Source organism: Plecotus auritus (genome assembly GCF_963455305.1).
Source record: "Plecotus auritus genome assembly, chromosome: 7".
NCBI lineage: Eukaryota > Metazoa > Chordata > Mammalia > Chiroptera > Vespertilionidae > Plecotus > Plecotus auritus.
Window position 1 is genome coordinate 75,532,312 of NC_137774.1, and position 21,838 is coordinate 75,554,149.

General features: G+C 43.5%; 1 protein-coding gene across 26 annotated transcripts in view; it reads left to right on the forward strand.

Moving 5' to 3' along the window:
* Window positions 1–21,838, forward strand: part of RBFOX1 (RNA binding fox-1 homolog 1) — a 2,122,525-nt gene that overhangs the window by 1,513,601 nt on the left and 587,086 nt on the right. For all 26 annotated transcript variants that reach the window (XM_080678210.1, XM_080678241.1, XM_080678221.1 and 23 more), the window contains one exon: window positions 5,557–5,598. In XM_080678210.1, the coding sequence (XP_080534336.1) occupies window positions 5,557–5,598 (42 nt within the window). The remainder of the gene's footprint in view (window positions 1–5,556; window positions 5,599–21,838) is intronic.

Genomic DNA, 21,838 nt, shown 5'->3' on the forward strand with positions numbered 1-21,838 from the left:
TGACATTTAGTAAAGTGTACATGTACGCTGCGTTTCAGGGCTGCCTTTAAAGCGCGTGCAGGAAGGGTCTTCCTCCACAGCAAAGGATACGGAGCAGCAGGTGTCTTTTTCTCTCCGAACCTCTCCCATGGCGGTTCCTGGGAAAGGTGTGCAGGAGCCTCAGTAGGCCTCGCAATCACTTAGTGAGCCTCCAGAGCATTAGTGCCTCTTATAGGGACTGTTGTGTGAAACACAGAGACAGACTCATGATGGGAATCGCCATCTTGCATAACTGGCTGCTTGCACGGGATCACTCGTTGAAGAAGAGGAGGTCACTGGTCACCTTACTGAGATGGGTGTGTTACTGAGGTAATGGCAGGTGTGGGCGCTATGAGGCAGCAAGTGGAGTGTGGTAGTGATGATATCCAATTCACAAAGAATGTATGGCATTGGGCAGGAGCATGACCCAAAGGAGAAGCAAGATATCATTGCGAGAATATAGGCCAAACAATATGGGATTGTGTGTCGGACTACAATACACATAGTACTTAACTTCTCTCAATCTACATAGAACACACAACGCACTATACAGATGATGTATTATGGAACTGTACACCCGAAACACCTTATAATTTTATGAACCAACGTCACCCCAATAAACTCAATAAAAATAAAAGAAATAAAAACTCATAAAAAACTCCAAACAAACAAACCAAGCCCACAAATGTCCACTATAGAGATTACTCACATGGCCTTTTTTAATCTTCAAACCTCATTTTTGCTAATCAGCTTTATTTGTAGGACAACATAGCTATTTCCAAGGCTACTGTTGAATTTTGCATTTGATAGACTTTGTAATAGGAACATTATAAGATGGCTTCACTTCACATGGTTTAGGTCGGAAGTTTACTTGTTTCTTTAAATGTTATTGTGCTCAATGAGTCTGACAGCCCTTGTGATTTTTGAAGACAGATGTTAAAAATATTAACCCTGTTATTAAATAAAGCATTTTATTTATGTAATGAAAATGAGAGCTATTACTATCACCATATCATTTTTAAAACACCTACATTTCTGCAAAGTACCAATATTAAAATATTTTCCAATTATAAATGCCCTGCATGACATAAAGGATATTTTTGAAACTACAGAAAAGCATTAAGAAAACAGTATTGCCCCCCACTCTTTAATTGCATCTCTCATTTAGTTTCATATTTTACAATTAGAAACATGAACCATTTTGAGTTAATTATTGTATTAAGTGTGAGATTGAGGTCAAGGTGTTTGGTTTAGTTTATTTTCTGCATACAAACATCCAGTTAGTCAATATCATTTGTTTTGGGTATATCACTTTTTTTTAAAAAAAAAAAATATGTTTATTGATTTGACAGAGGAAGGGAAAGGGAGAGAGAGATAGAAACATCAATATGAGAGAGAATCACTGATTGGCTGCCTCCTGCATGCCCCCTACTGGGCATTGAGCCCACAACCTGGGCATGTGCCCTGACCAGGAATACAACCTGGGACCCTTCAGTCTGCAGGCAGATGCTTTAGCCATTGAGCCATACCAGCCAGGGCTCACTATTCTGTATTTTTAAAGCAGTTTCTCTAGGGATTACAATACACATTGTATTTAACTTCTCTCAGTCTACATAGAATCAATATTTTACCATTTCAATTGGAATGTAGAAACCTTATATCCATATGAGTCCCTTGTCCTCCTCTTTTTACATTTGATTTATCTTATGTATTACATATACACTGAAAACCTCATTCGACAATTTTTAAGTATTTTTTATTATTTTTTCATTCAACCATTACTCCTATTTGAAAGAACTCCAGGGGAGTAAACTAGTGTATTGTGTTTATATTTACCCACATGTTTATCATTTCCTTTCCTCTTGTTTCGTCTTGATGTTCCAAGTTTCCTTCTGGTGTTATATTTCCTTTGTCTGGAGAACTCTCTGCAGCAATTCTTTCAGAATGGGTCTGTTGACAATGGATTTTCTTAGTTTCTTAATATTTCACCTTCATTTCTAAATGATATTTTCATGGGACATAGATTTCGAGATTGACACTTCGTAGATTTCAGCACTTAAAATAAATTGTTTGCCACCTTCTTTTGGCCTCCTTGGCTTTGGTTTTTCTGTTTAAAGGGGAAATTCACAGGTAGCTGATAGAATTCTTGCTTTCTCACAAGTATTGTATCATTTGTCTTCGACTTTTTATTAAGAAAGTGTGTGTGTGTGTGTGTGTGTGTGTGTGTATGTTTATTATTTGTGTTAAGGTTTCAACAGTTTGATTATTGCTGGATATGAATTTCTTTGGGTTTACTTCTTTAGGGTTTGTTGAGTTTTTGTATTTGGGGAATTATGTCTTCTGTCAAATATGGGGAGTTTTTCGCCATTATTTTTTTCAAATAATTTTTCTTCAGTGAACACTGTATTTATTCTAGAATTGGAGTAACATGAATGTTATATCTTCTGGCATTATTCTCTAAGTCCCTGAGTTTCCTTCTCTTCACCCCTTCCCCTTTTTTATCTCTGTTGTTTAGGTTAGATACTTTTTATTGATATGGACTCAAGTTAATTGAATTTTCTCTGCTATCTCCATTCTAGGTTTGAACTCATTCAGTGAGTTGTGTTTTTTTTTTTAATTTAGGTTATTGTTTTTAATGTTCTAAAATTTCATTTTGGTTCTTTATACCTCCTATTTCTTTGATAACACTGCCTAATTTTTCATTTGTTTTTATTGTTTTATTTTTTTTGCTTGTTGGGGCATTTTTATAAAAGCTGCTTAAAATCTTTATTTGATCATTCCCACATCCTTGTCATTTTCATGTTAATGTCTGTGACCATCTTTCCCCCCTTTGAGTATAGATTTCCCTGCTTCTTTGTATGCAGAGTAATTTTGGTTGTGTCCTGGGTGTGTGACTATTACGTTTGGAGACCATGTGTCGTATTGAAATTCTGTGGAAATTGTTGATATTTTTGGTCTATCAGCAAATCAATCCAGTTGGATTCAGTCTGAACGTTCCTACCTCTTTCTGTGGATCTTGTTGCTAATACAGTGCTTTGCAGTGATAGCTGGGTGCGTCCCATGTGTGCAGCCCAGGGGCGGGTCTGGGCCTGAGCAGTGCTCTGGGCCTGAACAGCAGCTCAGTGCTCCTGGTCTGTGCTCTCTATGTGGTTACATGTGACTCAGGGCTGAGTGTGGAGTTCACAGAAGTACTACACTGTGTCATTTGCCCAAACTCTTCCCTCTCTGGGATCCTCAAAACATCATTGCTTTCCCCAGACTCTGCTTTTCTGTCTGCCACCAGAAAGCTGGTGCCTTTCCTCTGCTCATGTGCTTCTACAACTGGGCCTGCATTTTGGGCCAAGTGGACAGAGGGCAGAGAGAGAGATCGAAGGAAGTTTGCCCACTTCCCGGGTCCAGAGAGGAGGATCTCCTCCCTCAGGGCCTGGTGAGTGGCTCTGTACGTGGAGGCCAGGAGGTCCTGGGAGGGGTGGGGTGGTTTGGATCTTGTCTGGTGGGACTTTGAATACTGGTCTTCTTCCTCAGTCCACCTGCTGTTGCGGGCTCTTCACAGACCTAAGGTGACTGCTCCCTGCCACCCACCCAGGATTTATAGTTGCTCTGAGTGGGAGAGGCGGGTGAGGTGTGCTCATTCCATCGTACCCAGAATCAGAACCTTATCACCCACTTGGCTTGTATTATCGTGGGGAAAGAAGTATAGAATGAAATGTACCATCCTCGCTAGTTGAAACTGTACCATGTAGGGGTGTTAAATACATTCACAATATTGTGCAAACATCCCTACCTAGATTGAGAGCTTTTTCATCATCCCCAATGGAAACTCCAAACCCAGGAAGTAGTCTCTCCATGCTTCTCCCCACCTGCCTCCCCCCAAATCCCATGGCAACCACTTATCTGTATGGATTTGCCCTGCTTCACTTTCTAACAGTTTGCAGCAATTGAATTAGCCTATCATGAAGTCACCTATTTCAAATGTATAATCCAGTGTGTGTGTGTGTGTGTGTGTGTGTGTGTGTGTGTGGTGCTCATTTCTTTTTTAATATTTTGATATATTTCCTCCCAGTCTTTTTCGCTTATTCTTTCTTCCTTCTCTTTCATGATCTGTTTGAATTGTTTTTATAAAATAAAACAGGAGTCATAACATCTGTGCACCTTTGTCGCTTCTTAAAAAAACTAAATAGTGCCTTTCGAGTCTATTTCAAAACCATGGTTCCCAATGCTGTGCCTTATGTCATCAAATCAGTACGCTGTCATCGATGGCCAGTGTTCTCATTGCTACACTGTCATACTTACAATGCTTTTCTTTCCTATGTAATGCTGCGGGGAACTGCCATGTAAAGAAACATGTGTTGTGTATCCCTGCTTATGCTCTTGGGAGCTGCTCTGGGAGGTGATCTTTCTGGGTTCAAGGGCACGTGGCAGAGCACTGGTTTATAGACTGGGGGCTCTGGCATATCCTAAGTAAAGATTCCTGTTTTTGTTTGAAAGATGGTAACAAAAAAAAAGAAACTTTCCTTTCAAAATACATAAAATATACATCAAAAGTCAGTTCCAAGAAATTCTTATCCTTTAGTAAAAGTTTCAAACACTTGAAATATACTGTCAGGTGCTTGGAGTCAGGGGGGGCTTTATCGGTTAAGAAAATACCAGAAACACACAGAATACACTGTGTGTGCAGACCTGAGATTTAGTTCAGCCTCGCTGTCTGAGTGGAAGGTAGAGTCCGCAGTCCCCACAGAGGCAGGGTGACCATATGCTCCCTCTTGCTTTGTCATCCCCACTCACATATGCTGTCGCTGGCACAAGCAACAGCCCACCCACTCCTCTAACTCACACACATTCTCCTGTTGGAACAATCAACTACATGATCACCCTGGAGAAGCATTTTAGATTTGTAGAAGCAGGCTTTGGTAGGGAAGGATAAGCGATGCATGGTGTGAATATCCCAAATTCTCCTTTTGGAACGGAGGGACGATATCAGCGATCAATCAGGGTCTCTCTAGTATGAGCACTGAGCTCAGAATCATCCCCAACACAGTCCTATGGGGGCTTATTACCATGTGTTTAGAATTAGACCGTAAAATGTAACCCAGTTGCCAAGACACATAGATAACACTACTGGCCCTTAACATCAGAGAAGACACTGCGTGGTGCCCAGTGACTATTCCCAACCATCTGGAATGGGCCTCAGGGAAGGATGCCTGAACCTGGTAGACAGGGTAAGGTGGGGCGTGGGGGCATGCCAAGAGGGAGCCTTGCCCCAGGCAGTTTTCACCTTCCACTCCCTCTATTGGACCTCTTTCCTTATGCCCTCCAAGACCGGCTCATCCTAATTGTTTCTGGATCACACAATGGAAAAGCCAACTGAAGCTTACAGAAAAAAAAAAAATGAGTTCTAATGAAAAATGTAAATAGGCAATTAATTAATCCTGGGTTTGCTTTAAGCCCAGTGATTAGAAGCAACTTCCTTTTTCCCTTTCATGTTGTTTTGATGCAGAACCTTCTGACTTCCACCCCCTCTTTTCCTTTTCTTTGTAGGTTTCAAGACAGCAGATGAATTGTGACAGAGAGCAGCTAAGGGTAGGTGCACCTGCTTGTGAACACTTCCTGCTTTCCGTTTCTGTGTGATAAGCAAAAATTTCCTCGTCTCTCCCAAGACATGGGGTTCTAAATAGCGGGCTTCGTCTGCAGCCTGGTAGCGTTGAAAATATTTATCCCAGCTAATTTGGTATTGATTGGGCTGGTAAATACAGTATATCTCCTTTTGAAGTGCCATTATAGCAGATATGGATTTTTTGATTTAGATTCAGCAATAAATACTTCTCTTCTCAAATTTGTTTGACATCATTGTACTCGTTTTATGTACAACACGAGGCCTAAGTGATAACAAAGGTCAAAAAGATGTCTTGCTGCCTTCGTAATGTGACTACCAGGCTGTTTGCTGAGTGGTTGAAAGGTCCTCTCGCTGTGACCTGGGGTGGGTGAGCCCCTCAGATGTCAACGGCATGTTCTAGGGGAATGCCTGCCCCCCGTAGACCTTTTCCTTTTGTGGCATTTGTGCATAGAGGAGAAAGAGACAGACTTTAAAGTGTCCTATGTGATTTACCTTCTTAAAAATGAAACCCAGTGCTCAGATATGCTACTAGTAGATGCAAAGAGAGAATGGTTTGTTTCTGGATGGAGCTGGGGACATTGGTCTGCTTCCATGGTGTTGTGTTGATGTCCTTCTTGGCACGGGTGCGGTATATCAGGAAACATCAGGGTGGGGTATCCCCATTAGTGTGTGTTTTTAAACACATTCATGTTTTGGATGGATGAGCTCAAAGTCATAATTAGCCTAGCTTTAATGTCACTGACAGATGCTGGCAGTTTTTACTGGACAATGTGCCTCGTGGTCCTGTTTCCACATTATTATAAAAATGAAGGGGATCTGCTGCTTTTAAAATGACAGCAGCGTGGTTTGGGGTCGGGGGAACCATTGTGCTCAAAAGGATCTAACAAATGAGGAAAATGCGCTCAATAACCCTGACATCACTGTAACTTTCCAGAGCGCTCACTTAGTGCCAGTCTTGAGATGACAATGACTCCTCGTAGCGTTATTTCCATCCCAAAGTTGCTATTGGTGTCAGGTTTGCGAGATCCTTCCATTTAACAAACATCACAAACTGCAGAATCCAGTTACACAGAGCCGAGGAAGTGACTTGATGATTTTTTTTTCTTTGATGCATATGTGTTTTACCTGGTCTCCCAGCACGGGCCTCTATAGTCACCTCTCATGTCCCGCCACATCCCTCCTATGCACCTGTGCCCACATCAGCTGTGATGCCTTCATGAAGCAGCCTTCATGACGGGTTAAGCTTTCCCAATCTCTCTCGTTGCTTTTCCTCTGCCGTCTGAATCACTGGTTCATCCGAGTAAATAATGTATGAACACTTCAGCTTTCTCTTCCTGTTTGAATGGGGATAGTGACCAGAACTAGGTCAAGAGGGATGTGTGCTTTGTCTCCAGGAGTCCCTGCAACATTCATCCACATTAAAATCATTTCAAAATCTCTATTACAAATGAGACTCGGCTGGCACATTCCAGACAGGGAGGCAGGGAAGTGCTTGCGTGCGGTTTGAGGGGCTCATTATTTTGCACCGATGAGGACAGTGTCAACAGGGGTGTGGTTTAGGAGCGACAATGGAGCCCTTCCCATGACATGAAATAAATTCAAGTGGAGGTTCCATATACCGGTCATATAGTTCAGTGCAAAGGGTGACTCTGCATGCCCCGTGGGAGCCCATCTCTAAGAGCAAGAACTGGTGTTCTGTCTGGGTTGCTGTGGCAGGCTTTTTACTTTTTAAAAACATATCTTAAACTAATTTATGTTTTGAATGAATAGGTAACACACTTAAATAAAAGAAATACAGATGTACATGGTTCACATTTAACTGATACCTAAGGGGGTGTAGTGAGGGTTCCCTTTCCTCTCACTCGATCCTCCATCTCCAGTCCCTTCCTGGGAGACAGCAATGTCCTAATGCACTGTCTCTCCCTTGACACCTATGCCTCATCTGTGAATATTTTCTTTTTTTAAATACGTATTTTTATTGATTTCAGAGAGGAAGGGAGAGGGAGAGAGAAACATCAATGATGAGAGAGAATCATTGATCGGCTGCCTCCTGCACACCACCAACTGGGGAACCAGCCCGAAATCCTGGCATGTGCCCTGACCGGGAATTGAACCGTGACCTCCTGGTTTATAGGTCCACGCTCAACCCTGAGCCACACCAGTGGGGCTATGGATATGTTCTCTGCTCCATCCTTCCCTGTCTTCTGTCTCTCTCTGTGATCTCCTGCCTTTCTTCTCTCCCTCCTTTTCTTCCTGCCTTCTGTGTATACGCAGCCCCTCTCCTAGCTGAGAAAAAACAAACAAACTCTCTTGATCAAGGTGATGTTTTTTAAGGAGACATTTTTTTGGAGGTTGCAGAATGAAAGAAATTTGGTTCTGATCTGATGCTAATATGTGGCCACCTCAATAAAATGCATTTTCCTTAATCTCATTATATTTTTCTTAGAAAGAGAGACACCGGGAGAAAAGCGGTTATCTGTTTAGTTGCCCACATCATTGTAGGCGGTCTGCTGGACAGCCACCCTTCTTAAGACATGTTTTAAATACAGCAATCAAACGGCATTTCCTGATTTGTCTGCAATATGATTGGACCACCGTCATGTTGCCAAGCTTATATTCCCCCCTTAGTACATTCTCTCAGGTTGTCAGAATATAAGTGGGTATTTGTAAAAGGCATCCCTTTTTCTTGGCCTTCTGGGAACAGAAAAGGATGCAGAAAGATGCAGCTGCTCCTGCATGCTTGGTGCAGGTGAACACTGCATAGGGATTGGCATAGCCAAGACCTGCTCCTACTGCTCTCCTTTATTTTTCTCCTTTACTTGGTCCTATTTTTTCACAAATTCAAAATTAATTTTTTTTCCAAAATGGACATTTCTTCTATTATAAAGTTTAAAACCGGATTCTCTTGATTAATTAATTTTCAGGAAATGCAAAGTTAAAGACAGTCGTACTGTGTTGTTGTTGTTGTTTTTTTAACTGCAGGACTTCTCAGAGCCTTTAATGTGCAAAAGTGAAATGCAGAGAGATGGCTGTAATGCACAATTTCCTGCAAACTCATCTGATCACAGAACATTTTTGGATCAAGAACATACTCTGAGAAACACTCTTGAAAATTTTATCAGGTTTTTTTTTTTTTTTTTTTTTTTTGTGTGTGTGTGTGTGTTTTATTTTTTTCAGTTAGAATGATATAGTCTGCAAGTTATAGAAAAACTAAGTGTTATATAAGATATAAAAGCATTTCATCACCTCCCAGTGCCAAGTTGATTCTGGGAAGTCTTGGTAGCCAGGCCGTGGTTTGGAATCTTTGTGCTTCTCCTGGCCTTTCTTTCCTTCTTCCAAGACGAAGGAGCTTCAATTGCTCACATGACAACACCCTCAGCAGGAGGGATACGGCAGAGGAGGTTTTCTTAATAGTTCTTGTGTATTGTTGGAGAAAAATCATTCCCAGAAACCTTCCCTGCAAATGTTTTTCTAGATTTCATTGGCCAAAACCTATGCTAATCATTCCCACAGACCGGGGATCTCAATGATTGGCTACAGCGGCCATATTTTATTTCCAGGAACAGGCACACTGTCACCTGAACAAAACCAGGACTTGCTGAAACAGGAGGAAGGAGAATGTATGTGGTGGAGTTACCCAGTAGAGAGCAACAGCAGCATCCACACGGGCCCTCTGTGTTGCTCGCTCATGGTGTTGGTTTCCTGCCAACTCTTTTACGTGGTTCCTTCATCCCGAATGCATGACTGTGGGGCCCCCAAATAAAGCCTCAGCAAGTTTCTGGACTCTGGTTGTGAATTTGCAATAGATGTTTTCTCTGCTAATTTCCTATCTCACAGATCCCATCCACCAATCCTCACTGACACTTTACCCAGCTTTGCTCTCTCTCTGTATTTTTCCTCATGCTGTTTGGCAGCATCCTGGATGCTGTCTTTGCTAGTTTCCTCTCAGCCTCCTGGATAGACAGCAGACAGGAAGCACCTCACAGCAGACCCCAGCTCAGCCCCAGAGAGGCTGTCCAGGAGCTTCCTAGCCCCTACACTTTCCAAGAGAAGGGCATCAGCCAGTTACTCCTAACAATGATTCACCCTTCTCAGAAGGCTGTTGGGATTGCTCATGATCTCAATGAGCAAAATAGAGAACAACAACAGCAAACACACAAAAACAACTTGTCCATTTGTCCATCTCAAGTTTACTCAGTCTACAGTAGACTGAGCCTGGTTCTGAGCTTGTCTTTGAAATTGTCACTGGATTCCATTGGAAAGATGGTCCAGAGAACTCACCGTGAAATCTGTGCATGAAGTGCCTCTGACTCCATGGGCTGCATTGACCAGTGGGTCCCAACATCTCCGCTAACAGGTGGGGCAGTGCTAGCTGTACAGTTGCCATGACCCAACCATCAACACTGACCTCTTCGGCATCCGGAACTGACAAATGGACAAATAAACAAGTAAGAGAGAAATGGCATGACCTCAGTAGCCCTTGTCTCCCTCAGCAACCTACTGATTGGAAAGATCGTGTGCTTCTAGGGCAGGGGACCAAAGGACCGCTCTTGTTAGCATTCCTGTAGAATATTTGATTACAAAAGGACCTTTTGTGCTGTGAGTACCAGATGTTGTTTTGGGGGCTGTTTAGCCTCGGTCAGAACACTGCTACTACTTGGCAGGCAAAGGCTTGGCTCTCCGGTGGGTTAGAATCGGTTCATGGACCACAGTTCTCATCAACACTATGGCAAATGGATCCCGGAGGAGTCAGCATAGTATGAGGGGTAGTTAGAGGTGGTCAGGAGCTCTAGGTATAGACTCAGGTTCCTGTCTTAGTTCTAATGCTACCTAGTTTCGCAACGCTCCAGATTCCAATGTTCAAAATGGGGACATTTTTCTCAGAGGACTGTTGATTGGATGAAATGACTCACATAAAGCACTTCTAAAGACACGTGTGCTCATAACCAGGAGGGGAGAGGCATGAGAGAGCCACTGGGGGTAATGCCACATGAACAACAGAAAACAGGCAGGCAGTACGGATGGCTCCCACCCAGCTCCCCACACTGAAAAGCAGTTTTAAAAGCAGGTTCTGTAGTTGATGGTGGTGGTGTCCTCAGGGAAAAAATTCACCCGCCTCTCCCTTAGTTAAGCCAATACTAAGGACTGACTCGGGCTAGCCTAAGCAGAAAACGCAGCATGCACCAGGCCTCCCAGGGAGCTCAGACTCAGAGAGCTGTCAGACACAGGCAGTTCTTCCTCATCCCCCGTCTTTATTTCTCCTTTCTCTCTTGAGAAAGGCTCTCTTTGCATTTCTGTGCACACGGCCCCTTCCAGTTCCTAAGATTCCTGCTGCATCAGTCCTGCAGGGGTAGGACTAACTGTTGGTGCATCCTGATTACAGATTCCCAGACAAGGATCTGATGGGCCCAGCTGGGGCCAGTGGTTTGCTCTGGTCCAGTCAGCTGGGCCCAGGGAAGCAGTTTAAATAAACCTAGTTGCCCAGGGCCAACTATTGAGAGAGGGCTCGATTAACAGGCAAAAAGCCATTGACAGTAAATATCCCCAAGGATGTCCCTGTGTCCTCCAGACCTGAGCGCAGAGCTGTGCAAAGGATCATGGGAAATGGGTGTGCTACACCAATGTGTAGTTCAACATTTCTGGACGTGTTAAGACACTGACCCTGTGGTGCTCACGGCTTTTAGGAGGTAAACATCAAGTCATGAAGAAAGGGTGAATCAATTGGAAGGTTATTTATTCCCTTCCCAATTCTTTCTCAATTTTTTTTCTATCTATGGGAAACAAGTTTAAGGTAAAGTCTCTTTAACAAGTCTCTAACAATTTCTAAGCTCTCTTTTTAGCCAAATGGGAGTGTGCCTCGGGCTTAGAGCCTGCAGCAGCCAAAGCATCTGTCTCCACTTTGAAAACATTGTTTGCGAAGTGCGGTAGTGAAGAAGAAGGGGGGGGGGGGGGCGGGACCTAGGCCTCCTGAGATAAAATCTAGATTCTGCAATTGTCCTTGTGCCTGTTACTCCAGTCATCTGTGCCTCACTATCCCCTAGGTTTAATGCAGATAATAATTGCAAGTATTTCAATAGTTGTGTGTGTATGCATATGTGAACCAAGATTGAAATAATGTGTATGAGGTTGTTAGAACAGCATCTGGTGTAGAAAAGTTTTTAATAATTGTTAGCTAGTAATGTTTTTTTTTTTTACCCCTTAACTTTTATTTTTGATGATTGAAACTTGTTTTCCATTTAGAGTGCAACACAACGTTTCCCTGGCAAAGTTTCCTACATCTACTAGTATGTAGGTTAAAAATGAGCTGCTTTAAAGATAAGTAATAACTTTATAATGTTACATATTGCCCGCAGTTATGACAAAAATTGCGACACTGTAATGCAAATGACTGAAGTTTTAGAAACACTGAAACTCTGGTGCGGGCGTGTTGGAGATGTTGCAGAGCAGATCTGCATTATCAATATTTAATTTGCCAGTTAGAAATGAGTTTCTCATTTCTGCTAGATACAAGAGTGATGTGGATTGCAGAATGCAAATGCTAATGATCTTCTTGGCTTAAACCCATTGCCTTCATCCAGACACAGATAATGAAACTTTCCAACTGGCTGGGAAGTGAGCTCTCAGAATTGGAGATACCTTTCCCTGTCTCTCATCCCCCCCATCCTTCTAATGCCCAACCCTTTCCCGATGCTCTTAGGACAGCAGGGAAAGAAATGTAAGCGTCCAGTCTTTGGCCAGACCTCACAGGTTGTATTGACCACAGTTTTAGGCTGTAGGAGTTCCTGCCAGAGTCGTTTTTTTAAATATGTTTTTATTGATTTTAGAGAGAACGGAAGGGAGAGGGAGAGAGAGAAACAAACATCACACCGATGAGAGTGAAACATTGATCAGCTGCCTCCTGCATGCCCCTTAGTAGGGGATGAGCCTGCAACCAGGACATGTGCCCTTACTGGGAATCGAACAGGCGACCTCTTGGTTTGTGGGACTAGGCTCAATCCACTGAGCAACACCAGCCAAGTCCTGCCATAGTTTTTGATAAGATAGCGGAGATATATTGGTACATGGTCCCTGTTCTCCTATACCTTACCGGCCAGTAGAGAAAGTATGCACCTGTCAAATAACCATGACAAAATTCTACACGTGAAACTGCTAAACATCTGAAATGAGAGATGCTTTGTGAAAGGATGTGGATGGAAGAAGTTTACCTAATCAGCCTCCACTTATCACATTTACTAGATTAACACATACTGCTCACTCCTTTTATAAAACATTGACAGATGCCCATGGCATCCTGGGAAGTGGCTGCTTTGTAGCCTTACCTTTGCCTTCACTTCTTGAGGGGTCTGCTTACCAAGAGTCGGTGGCATGTATTCCCAGACCTGCCCCTGTCAGCTGCACTTGTTGTTATAATTACATTATTTAGTGGAATATTATGGAAACTGATGAAAAATGAGCTCAGTGAGAAAAAGAGCTGTTTCTGTAAAAACTAAGTTAATGCTTTGGAAACATCCTGTGAAAGCAAGTCTTAAATATTATTTTGATTAGTTGTGAGCGAGAGTACTGTAAAAATGTTAGTGGAAAAAAGAAACCCTCAGAAACCTTGTAAGAGGGATAATCTGCAGGAATACTCTTTCAGATATAACTTGAAATCCTCACTCCACTTTAAATAAAACCAGGACTGTCCCACTGGTGTGGGTCAGTGGTTGAACATCAAACTATGAACCAGGAGGTCATAGATTTGATTCCAGGTCAGGGCACATGCCTGGGTTGGGGGCTTGAGCCCCAGCAGGGGATGTGCAGGAGGCAGCCGATCAATGATTCTCTCTCTTCATTGATGTTTCTATCTCTCTTTCCCTCTCTCTTCCTCTCTGAAACCAATAAAAATAAATAAATAAACAAAACCAGGACTTACAGTATAGACTGGAGATATACAAGGTCCAGATAATGACCATTTGAGGCCTCACAGGCCATATGGTCTCTCCTGCAACCATTCAATACTGCCACTGTAATATTAACACAGCCAGAGGCAAAATGAATGAGCAAGGCTGGGTTCCAATAAAACCTTATTCATAAGAACAGGCAGTGGGCCAGATTTGGCCCCTGGGCCATGGTTGGTTGATCTCTACTGGAGACTCTGAAATGTGAATGAGGTTTGTGTGGGAAGGAGAATGAGGGATTCCTATCAGTAGAGAAGTCACTCAAAATAAAAAGGCCTTGGACTCACATCAAAGAACAACAAAAACAATGCACATTGATATGTCCCACAGAAATGAGCTCTCCACATGTGGACACTGCAGATACTCAGGCTGCCAGAAACACCACCAAGGACAGCTCCCCCACGAAGACAAGAAATTCACAAACACTTAAACATATTTTAAAAGAATGTCGTCTTCATCAGACCTGGCATTTCACACTCTTCTCTACTGCTCTTACGTGGGCCCCGATATTTTCCAGGCTGTTAAATTAATGAGCATGAAGGAGAACGGATCAGGAAACCAGCCAACTTGTTACAGATTTTATTTCCCCAAATGGATTGTGAGGCCTGGCTACATAAAGAAAGGTCCAGGTAGCCACCTCCCTCATCTTGGAAGCCGAGCCCTGTAACTCACATGCGTGTTAACTGTCTGCCCTCCGCTGAGACTCCCGGGAATTTCCACACTTTCTCCGGGGAAGACGTCCATTATCCCATTTAGGACACTTGGCCTCATATTCACTCTCCCTTCCTCTTGCTTTAATTTTAGCCCATTATCTGGAGTCATCATACTCCTTTTCCAGAGCCAGTCTGTCCCATTTCTGGTTTTATCATTAAGTCGGTTTCATTCAGCTTCAAGCAAAACGGCTAATAATGCTGACATTTCAATTTGTCATAGCCGCTCCTCATTTCTGTGACTGATGCCTCAGTGCAGAATTTTCTTCCTGCTCTGTTCTTCAGAGATCTAAATACCAATCAGGGTGTGGGGGGGAGCTAATTCGATAGGGAAGGGGAATGGGGCAAGCAGCAGATAGGCATTCTGTAGTGTCCTTTACTTGAGGACAGAAAGAGGAAGTCTCACTGTGACAGCAAGGCCCCCACACTCCTCCGTGGCCTGAGAGAACCCTACCCAGGCTGTGGTTGTGTGGAGGGTGCGTGGAAGTGAATAGTGTGGTAGTGGACACATGCTTGCTTTTTGCGGCAGTCAGAAAACCCTCCTGCCCTGAGCTAGCCAGCACTCCATTGTCCTTTTGGGGTTGATTCTCTCCTCTCAGGTGTTTCATCTTGGAGAGATGATGAATCCAGCCAAGGGCTCTGGATATGGCCAAGGCAGGCCAACAGGATTCTCTCCCTGAGACTTCGGGCGCTGTCTTAGTCCTTTTGGGATACCATAGCGAATTATCACACACTGGGTGGCTTGTACACAGTGGAGATTTCTTTCTCACAGTCCTGGAAGCTGGAAAGTGTGCGATCAGGGTGCTGCATGGTTGGTGAGGGTCCTCTTTGGGCTGTAGACATCTCATTATACCCTTACTTGGAAGGGTGAGGGAGCTCTGAGGGTCTCTCTTCCACGGGGAAATGATCCCATTCCTGAGGGCTCCACCCTCATGACCCAATCACTTCCCATAGGCCCACCTCCCAATACCATCCCTTGGGGGTTAGGACTTTAATATATGAATTTTGGGGAGACACACTCATTTAAACCATAACAGAGGTTGAGTGCTGGAATGCCCAAAAGAACAAACATAACAAGCTGGTATCTGGTGCCTTTCCGCAGGGATATCCTGGAAAGACTGAATGAGGTGGTAGCTCCCAGGGCTGGACCCAGATCCCCCGAGTCCCCTCCTTATTGTTGAGCCTGGTTACCCTTCCCTCCCTTAAGTGATCTCCTTTCCTTCCATTGACCTCTCATTTCTGCTGATGTTAGTCAGGAGCCCATCCTCACTGGTGGCCTGGGGTGACATACTAAACTTCAGGAGAATTGCAGAGCAGAGTTTGGTAAATGTTTCCTAAAAGCCATCTCTTGTATTGTTTCCCCCAAATGGTTCCCTGATGCTTCTGTGTATTTACAGACCAAGCAAAGGAAACTGCTTGCTTATGCCACACACAGGGCTGGGTATTTTACGGACATTTGTTCCATTTCTTGGGTCATCATGAGTCTGGGAGGCATGAGGATAGAGGTCTGTGTTTGGGGGTAATCAGAGCCCTTTCCTTCCCTGCACAAGTAAGATAGTCTCCCTTTCGGTCACAAGGAGGCATCTAGGTCCCTGCAGGTAGAGGAGGGGCTATGTAAGCTCATCACATGTCCCCAAGTTAATCCTCTCCATAGTACCCACCAACAGCTCCCTGGAGTGTTCATGAAAAATGACATTTTTCTCAAACCTAGTTGGTAAGATTTTTTGATGCCCTAGCTTCACCCTACAGATACTGAATGACACTGTTGTTATGGGCTAAATTGCATCTCCCAAAATTCATGCCGAAGTCCTAACTCCCAGTACCTCAAAATGTGACAGTTTTAAGAGACAGGGCCTTGAGCAAATTAAGGTAACATGAGGTCATATGGTTGTCCCAAAAACCAATAGGACTGGTGTCTTTATAAAAAGAGGTGCTTAGGATTCAGACACACCCAGAAGAAAGACCATCCGAGGGCACAGGAAAAGATGTCCATATTCAAGTCAAGAGAAGGTACCTTAGAAGAAACCAACCCTACTGACACCTTTATTTCAGACTTCTGGTCTCCAAAATTGTGATAAAATACATTTCTGTTGCTTAAGAAACACCTGTAAGATCTACACCAGATATGGCAAGGGTGGCACATGTCTCCATGATCTCTGAGATTGGCTCTGCCAACTTGAAAAGGTTTTCTCTTCACAAAACCCAGAAGGTGGTCTTGGAGGTTTAAACAGAGCCTTTCTAGGCAGCCAAACTTAATAGATCATAGCTGGTATCCTGTTGAAATCTAGTTGCATTATTTTTCTATTGCTGTCTTAAATTAATTTCCATAAGGCCATTGTTTTCTACAAAACAAATGTATTATCTTGCTGTTCTTTGGGTCAGAAGTCCAGCATGGGTCTCCCTGGTCTATAATCAGGGTGCTGATGGGCTGTGCTCCCTGGGGGGCTCCACAGGAGAGTCTGTTTCCTTACTCATTCTGATTGTTGGCAGAATTCACTTCTCTGCGGTTGTACAACTATTTCCATTTCCTTGCTGGCTGGCAGCTGAGGCCACCATATGCCTTACCTCATGTCTTTTTATGTCATCAAAGCCAGCCAAGGCGGCTTGAGTGTGTATCATGGACTGACCCTACCCTGCCTCTTTCATGGCATCTCTCTGGTTCATTCCTAGTCTGCTTTTCAGGATTCATGTGACTAGCTTGTGTCCACCTAGATAATCCAAGATAATCTCCTGTTTAAAGGCCCATAATCTTAATTCTATCTGCAAAATCCAGTTTGCTACATAACATAACTTACATAGGTTTCACACTAGTGGGCAAAGTTCACGTGGTCCCAAACCCTTTCACCCTATTCATGAGCTATCCCTACTCTAAGTGGCCTTATTCTTGTGCATTTGCACACTGTGTGCATTTACTCTGTGATCTTGAATTAGCTACCTCCATTTTCACACAGAATTTCCAAAGTCAGAGGCCAGAACATCCAGAACCACGGTCCAAGTTAGCCCAAGGTCATCAGTAGCACAGGATCCACCAATTTCTTTCTTTTTTTTTTTTTAAATATATATTTTATTGATATTTCTACAGAGAGGAAGGGAGAGGGATAGAGAGTTAGAAACATCGATGAGAGAGAAACATCGATCAGCTGCCTCCTGCACACCCCCTATTGGGGATGTGCCCGCAACCCAGGTACATGCCCTTGACCGGAATCGAACCTGGGACCTTTCAGTCCGCAGGCCAACGCTCTATCCACTGAGCCAAACCGGTTTCGGCAGGATCCACCAATTTCTATGTTTGAGCCTCTTCTTTCACAGTCCCCATTGGCATTCAGTTCTTCCCCAGTTAAGCCAGCAATGGCAAATAAAGTCTGTGGGGATGTATGTCTTTAAAAGTACTCACCCTTTTAATATTGTTGTATTAGCTCCCTGTTCTGTTGGTTTCTACTCACAAAGTGAATAAAGTAGAGAATGAAAATGTAAAAATTATTTAAACAATAATTATTTATATTCCACCTAAGTGTTGAATAAAACACACGAATGAATAAATGATTGAATTTATTAGAATAAATGATTCTAAAGTCTCCTGAGAATGGCTGTATCATTTGGAGCCTTGATTCTTCCTCTCCTCACCCACCTCCTCACCCACTAATGATGACTTACTGAAAACACTGATGCACCTCTTCAAAGGGGCTATTTTTATCTGGCTATGAGATGCATTCCACTCATGCCCAGAGCAAGCCAGAAGCTTTGAGACCCGTGGAGGAAGCACTCTGCTCAGGATGGACAGGGATTTGGGGGATCAGTACCCTAGCTTCCTCACCTTTTGTGTGGGGTAACTCTGAGGTGTATACTACACCATCGCCCAGAGTTCCACCATAGGATTAAATGCCAATTTCTCATAGTGCCTCACTTTTCCATTCCTCTAAAGATGCTTCCTTAGGTCAGATGTGCTATTAGGACTTGCATTTTACCCAGCTCTGCTTCTGGGGAGTCCATGCTGAAATCATCCCATCACCATATTGAGAAACACCATAGTTTAGCAGCTCCATCTAGCAAGGTTTTCTGAGCAGCAGATCTTCCATCACGCTGGCCTTTATGTGAAAACGTGTTGGCCCACCCCTCTACTTCTTCTCTTCTATAATACATCACTGCTATTCTTGAGGGAGGTCTTGGATTATTGAAGAGATTTGAAAGCAGCAGGAGTTTGATCTTCCCTCATCTGACATTTCCCAGCAGTTAGGAAAATTGCGTTGAACTGACAAGTTAATTGGGGCGGGACACTGTCCTGTTCACATTGGAGGAGACCAGTGCATTTGCTGCTACAGTGCGCATGCTTGCATTTGCTCTGACGTGATTTCTAATGTACAGGTTGCTTTTAAGAATGTGGAAACCTTCCTGGATAGAAAGCACAGAGTCATGATTTCTGAAAGCTCATCTGCCTAGCAGTCAGCAGATACAGACACAGAGTACTCTGCTGATAATGACGTAGAGATTTAGATATTTTGGGAAAATTTTATAGTGTTGTTCTCAATGGCTGTACACCCTGGATCTTGGTTGCATATGTGGTTTGACAAATTTAAGCCAAAGGCATGTTTTTGTAGAGGTCTGAATTAAACAGAGCGCTTTTCAAGAGAGCAGAGTTAACGTTTAAGTGGTTTTGATTAACCTGGTTTTGCTTATTTGCTCCTAGGTATTCTAGAGCAGAGCCATCTCCCTTCACATAATGTGATTTAGGAGCACAGCCTTAGGAAATACAATTTTCTAAGTAGCCAGGAGCATCCTGCCCAGAATATTTCCCCAAAGTTGCCTCAAACTAAAGAGTTGAGATTTAGCCATTTTCCATGCACAGCTACTCAGGTGGCGCAGATTGGAAAATTGTAATCTAACTATCAAAACACCAAAATGATTAAGGTCGGCAAAAAACAGAGTTGATGAGATTGGGGTTGGGGAGGGAGTGGGATGGGCTGCGGTTCAGGAACCTGGGAGCTCAGAGTTTGGGAAGTGTATAGTGCCTGCAGTTGTGCCCAGAGTGGCATGTTGTCAAGTTTTCCTCTGGCTACGCTTCCCTTTGAGAGCAACTAACTCCCAACAAACAGACTAGATCCGTGGTCGGCAAACTGCGGCCCGCGAGCCACATGTGACTCTTTGGCCCCTTGAGTGTGGCTCTTCCACGGCCTGGGCGAGTCTATTTTGAAGAAGTAGCGTTAGAAGAAGTTTGTTTAAAAAATGTGGCTCTCAAAAGAAATTTCAATCGTTGTACTGTTGATATTTGGCTCTGTTGACTAATGAGTTTGCCAACCACTGGGCAGCCCTTCATGAGCATGAAAAAATATGAGTCCCATGTGGTTGAACACACAGTAGGTTCTTCACAAGCTAAGCTAAAGCTTCCATCCTGAGAAATGTGGGTTCTTTGGCATCACAGAGCAATTGTTATTCTAAAGCTTGTACTAATCATCTAGAAAACACCACCAGGAAAGTCCATATCATACTTTTTAAAGCAAAGTAAGTCAACATTTGCCTTTAAGGGCCATGAAGTCAGCTAGATAGAATCTACCAATATAACTGGAGAACAGAGGAAAGAAAATATTGGAAATAAATTGAACAAAGGCTCAATGATCTGTGGGAATTATTGAGTCATTTAAATACATGTGGTTCGAGTTCCAAATAGAGGAGAGGAGAGATAGAAAATGGGACAGAAAAATATTTGAGGAAATGATGACCACGAGGTTGGCAAATTTGATTAAAACATCAACCTGTACATACAGAGAATACAGGAAAAGACAAGCCATCTAAATGCAAAGAAATAGCATACCCTGGGATGTGATGAAGAAACTGTTCACAACCACAGATGTGCAGAGTGCCTCTGCTTTCTCTCTCTCTCTCTTTTTTTTTAAAGATGACAATTTTTTAGCCATTTTCAAGAAGTCTCTTTCATGAGGACGTGACATTTCTTTCTTTTTTTAATATATATTTTATTGATTTTTTTACAGAGAGGAAGGGAGAGGGATAGAGAGTTAGAAACATTGATGAGAGAGAAACATCAGCTGCTTCCTGCACACCTCCTACTGGGGATGTGCCCACAACCAAGGTACATGCCCTTGACTGGAATAGAACTGGGACCCTTGAGTCCACAGGCCGACGCTCTATCCACTGAGCCAAACCAGTTAGGGTGCCCCTGCTTTCTCAATGAAGATCTATCTGCTGTGCAGCATTCCTCTCTGCCACCTGAGTGTAGGTGAGGAAGTCACAGAAACACTGTGCAGACTTCTGGGATTGGAAATGGTGAGAGTGGGAAGGATAGCAGTGTCAGAGGGAAGTCAAAGAGAATGAAGGAGGAATAGGAAAAAGAGGCAAAGGGACTCACTCAACAAAGGAAAGTGGGAACGTAGGGCAGACTCTGTGATGGTGAAGATGTAGTTCCAAGGTTATTGAAAGCGTCTCACTGATGAGACTGAAGCTGTGAGGTTGATCACATTGCAGAGTTCTTTTAAAAAAAAGAAGAATAGTTTATTGATATTTAGAGAGAGAGGGAAGTGAGAGGGGGAGAGAGAGAAACATTGATCTGCCTCCTGCACACCCATAACCAGCACCCAGGCATGTGCCCTTGACCTACAGAAGGAATCCCAACCAACTGAGCCACACCTCTCCTGATCACACCAACAGTAAAAGCCTTTCACTGTTTCGTGATGACCCAAGTTTTAAAATGTTAATCGTTATTAATTTTTTAAAAATATATTTCTTTATTGATTTCAGAGAGGAAGGGAGAAGGAGAGAGAGACAGAAACATCAATGATGAGAGAGAATCATTGATCGGCTGCCTCCTGCACGCCCCCTACTGAGGATCAAGCCTGCAACCCAGGCATATGCCCTTGGCCAGAATCGAATCTGGGATCCTTCAGTCTGCAGGCTGATGCTCTATCCACTGAGCCAAGCCGGCTAGGGCAAATCATTATTAATTTTAGTTAACCGTTTTTTAAAGCACTGAAGGTTGCCAAAGAGAACTCTACAAGAGGGTTGTGAAGTGAAAAACTTGACTGTTGTATTCCTTTGGGACACTTTTTGGAGCATGCATATATAAAGACAAGTGGCCCGGTGCACGAAATTTGGGCACATTAAAAGGGAATTAATTAGAGGAAATATTTTAATATTGCTATTTGCCCTTTCTCTACAATAGAAGTGTCATAGATGAAAGAAAATTAGTAAAATGTATATGGAAATCTTCCTTCTCTTAGAGTCTAGGGCACACTGTGGGACCCAGAGTCAAGTTCCCGCCCATCCACTCATGCCTCGAAATCACACGAGATTCAGACCAGGCCAGCCCCACACCCATTGGGCGAGATCCAGACCTGGCTGGCCCCACCCCCGTCAAGCCCTGCTGGGCACGGGGCACAGCCTCAGGTCCCCCATCAAGACCTGCCAGGTGGGGGGCGCAGCCTCAGTTCTCCTGTCAAGCTCCAGCGGGTGAGGGGTGTAGCCTCAGGTTCCCCAGTCTGGTGCCGGGGTGGGAGGCATGTCCTGAGATCCCCTGGCCTGGCACCAGGGTAGGGCATGTGCCTTGAGGTCCC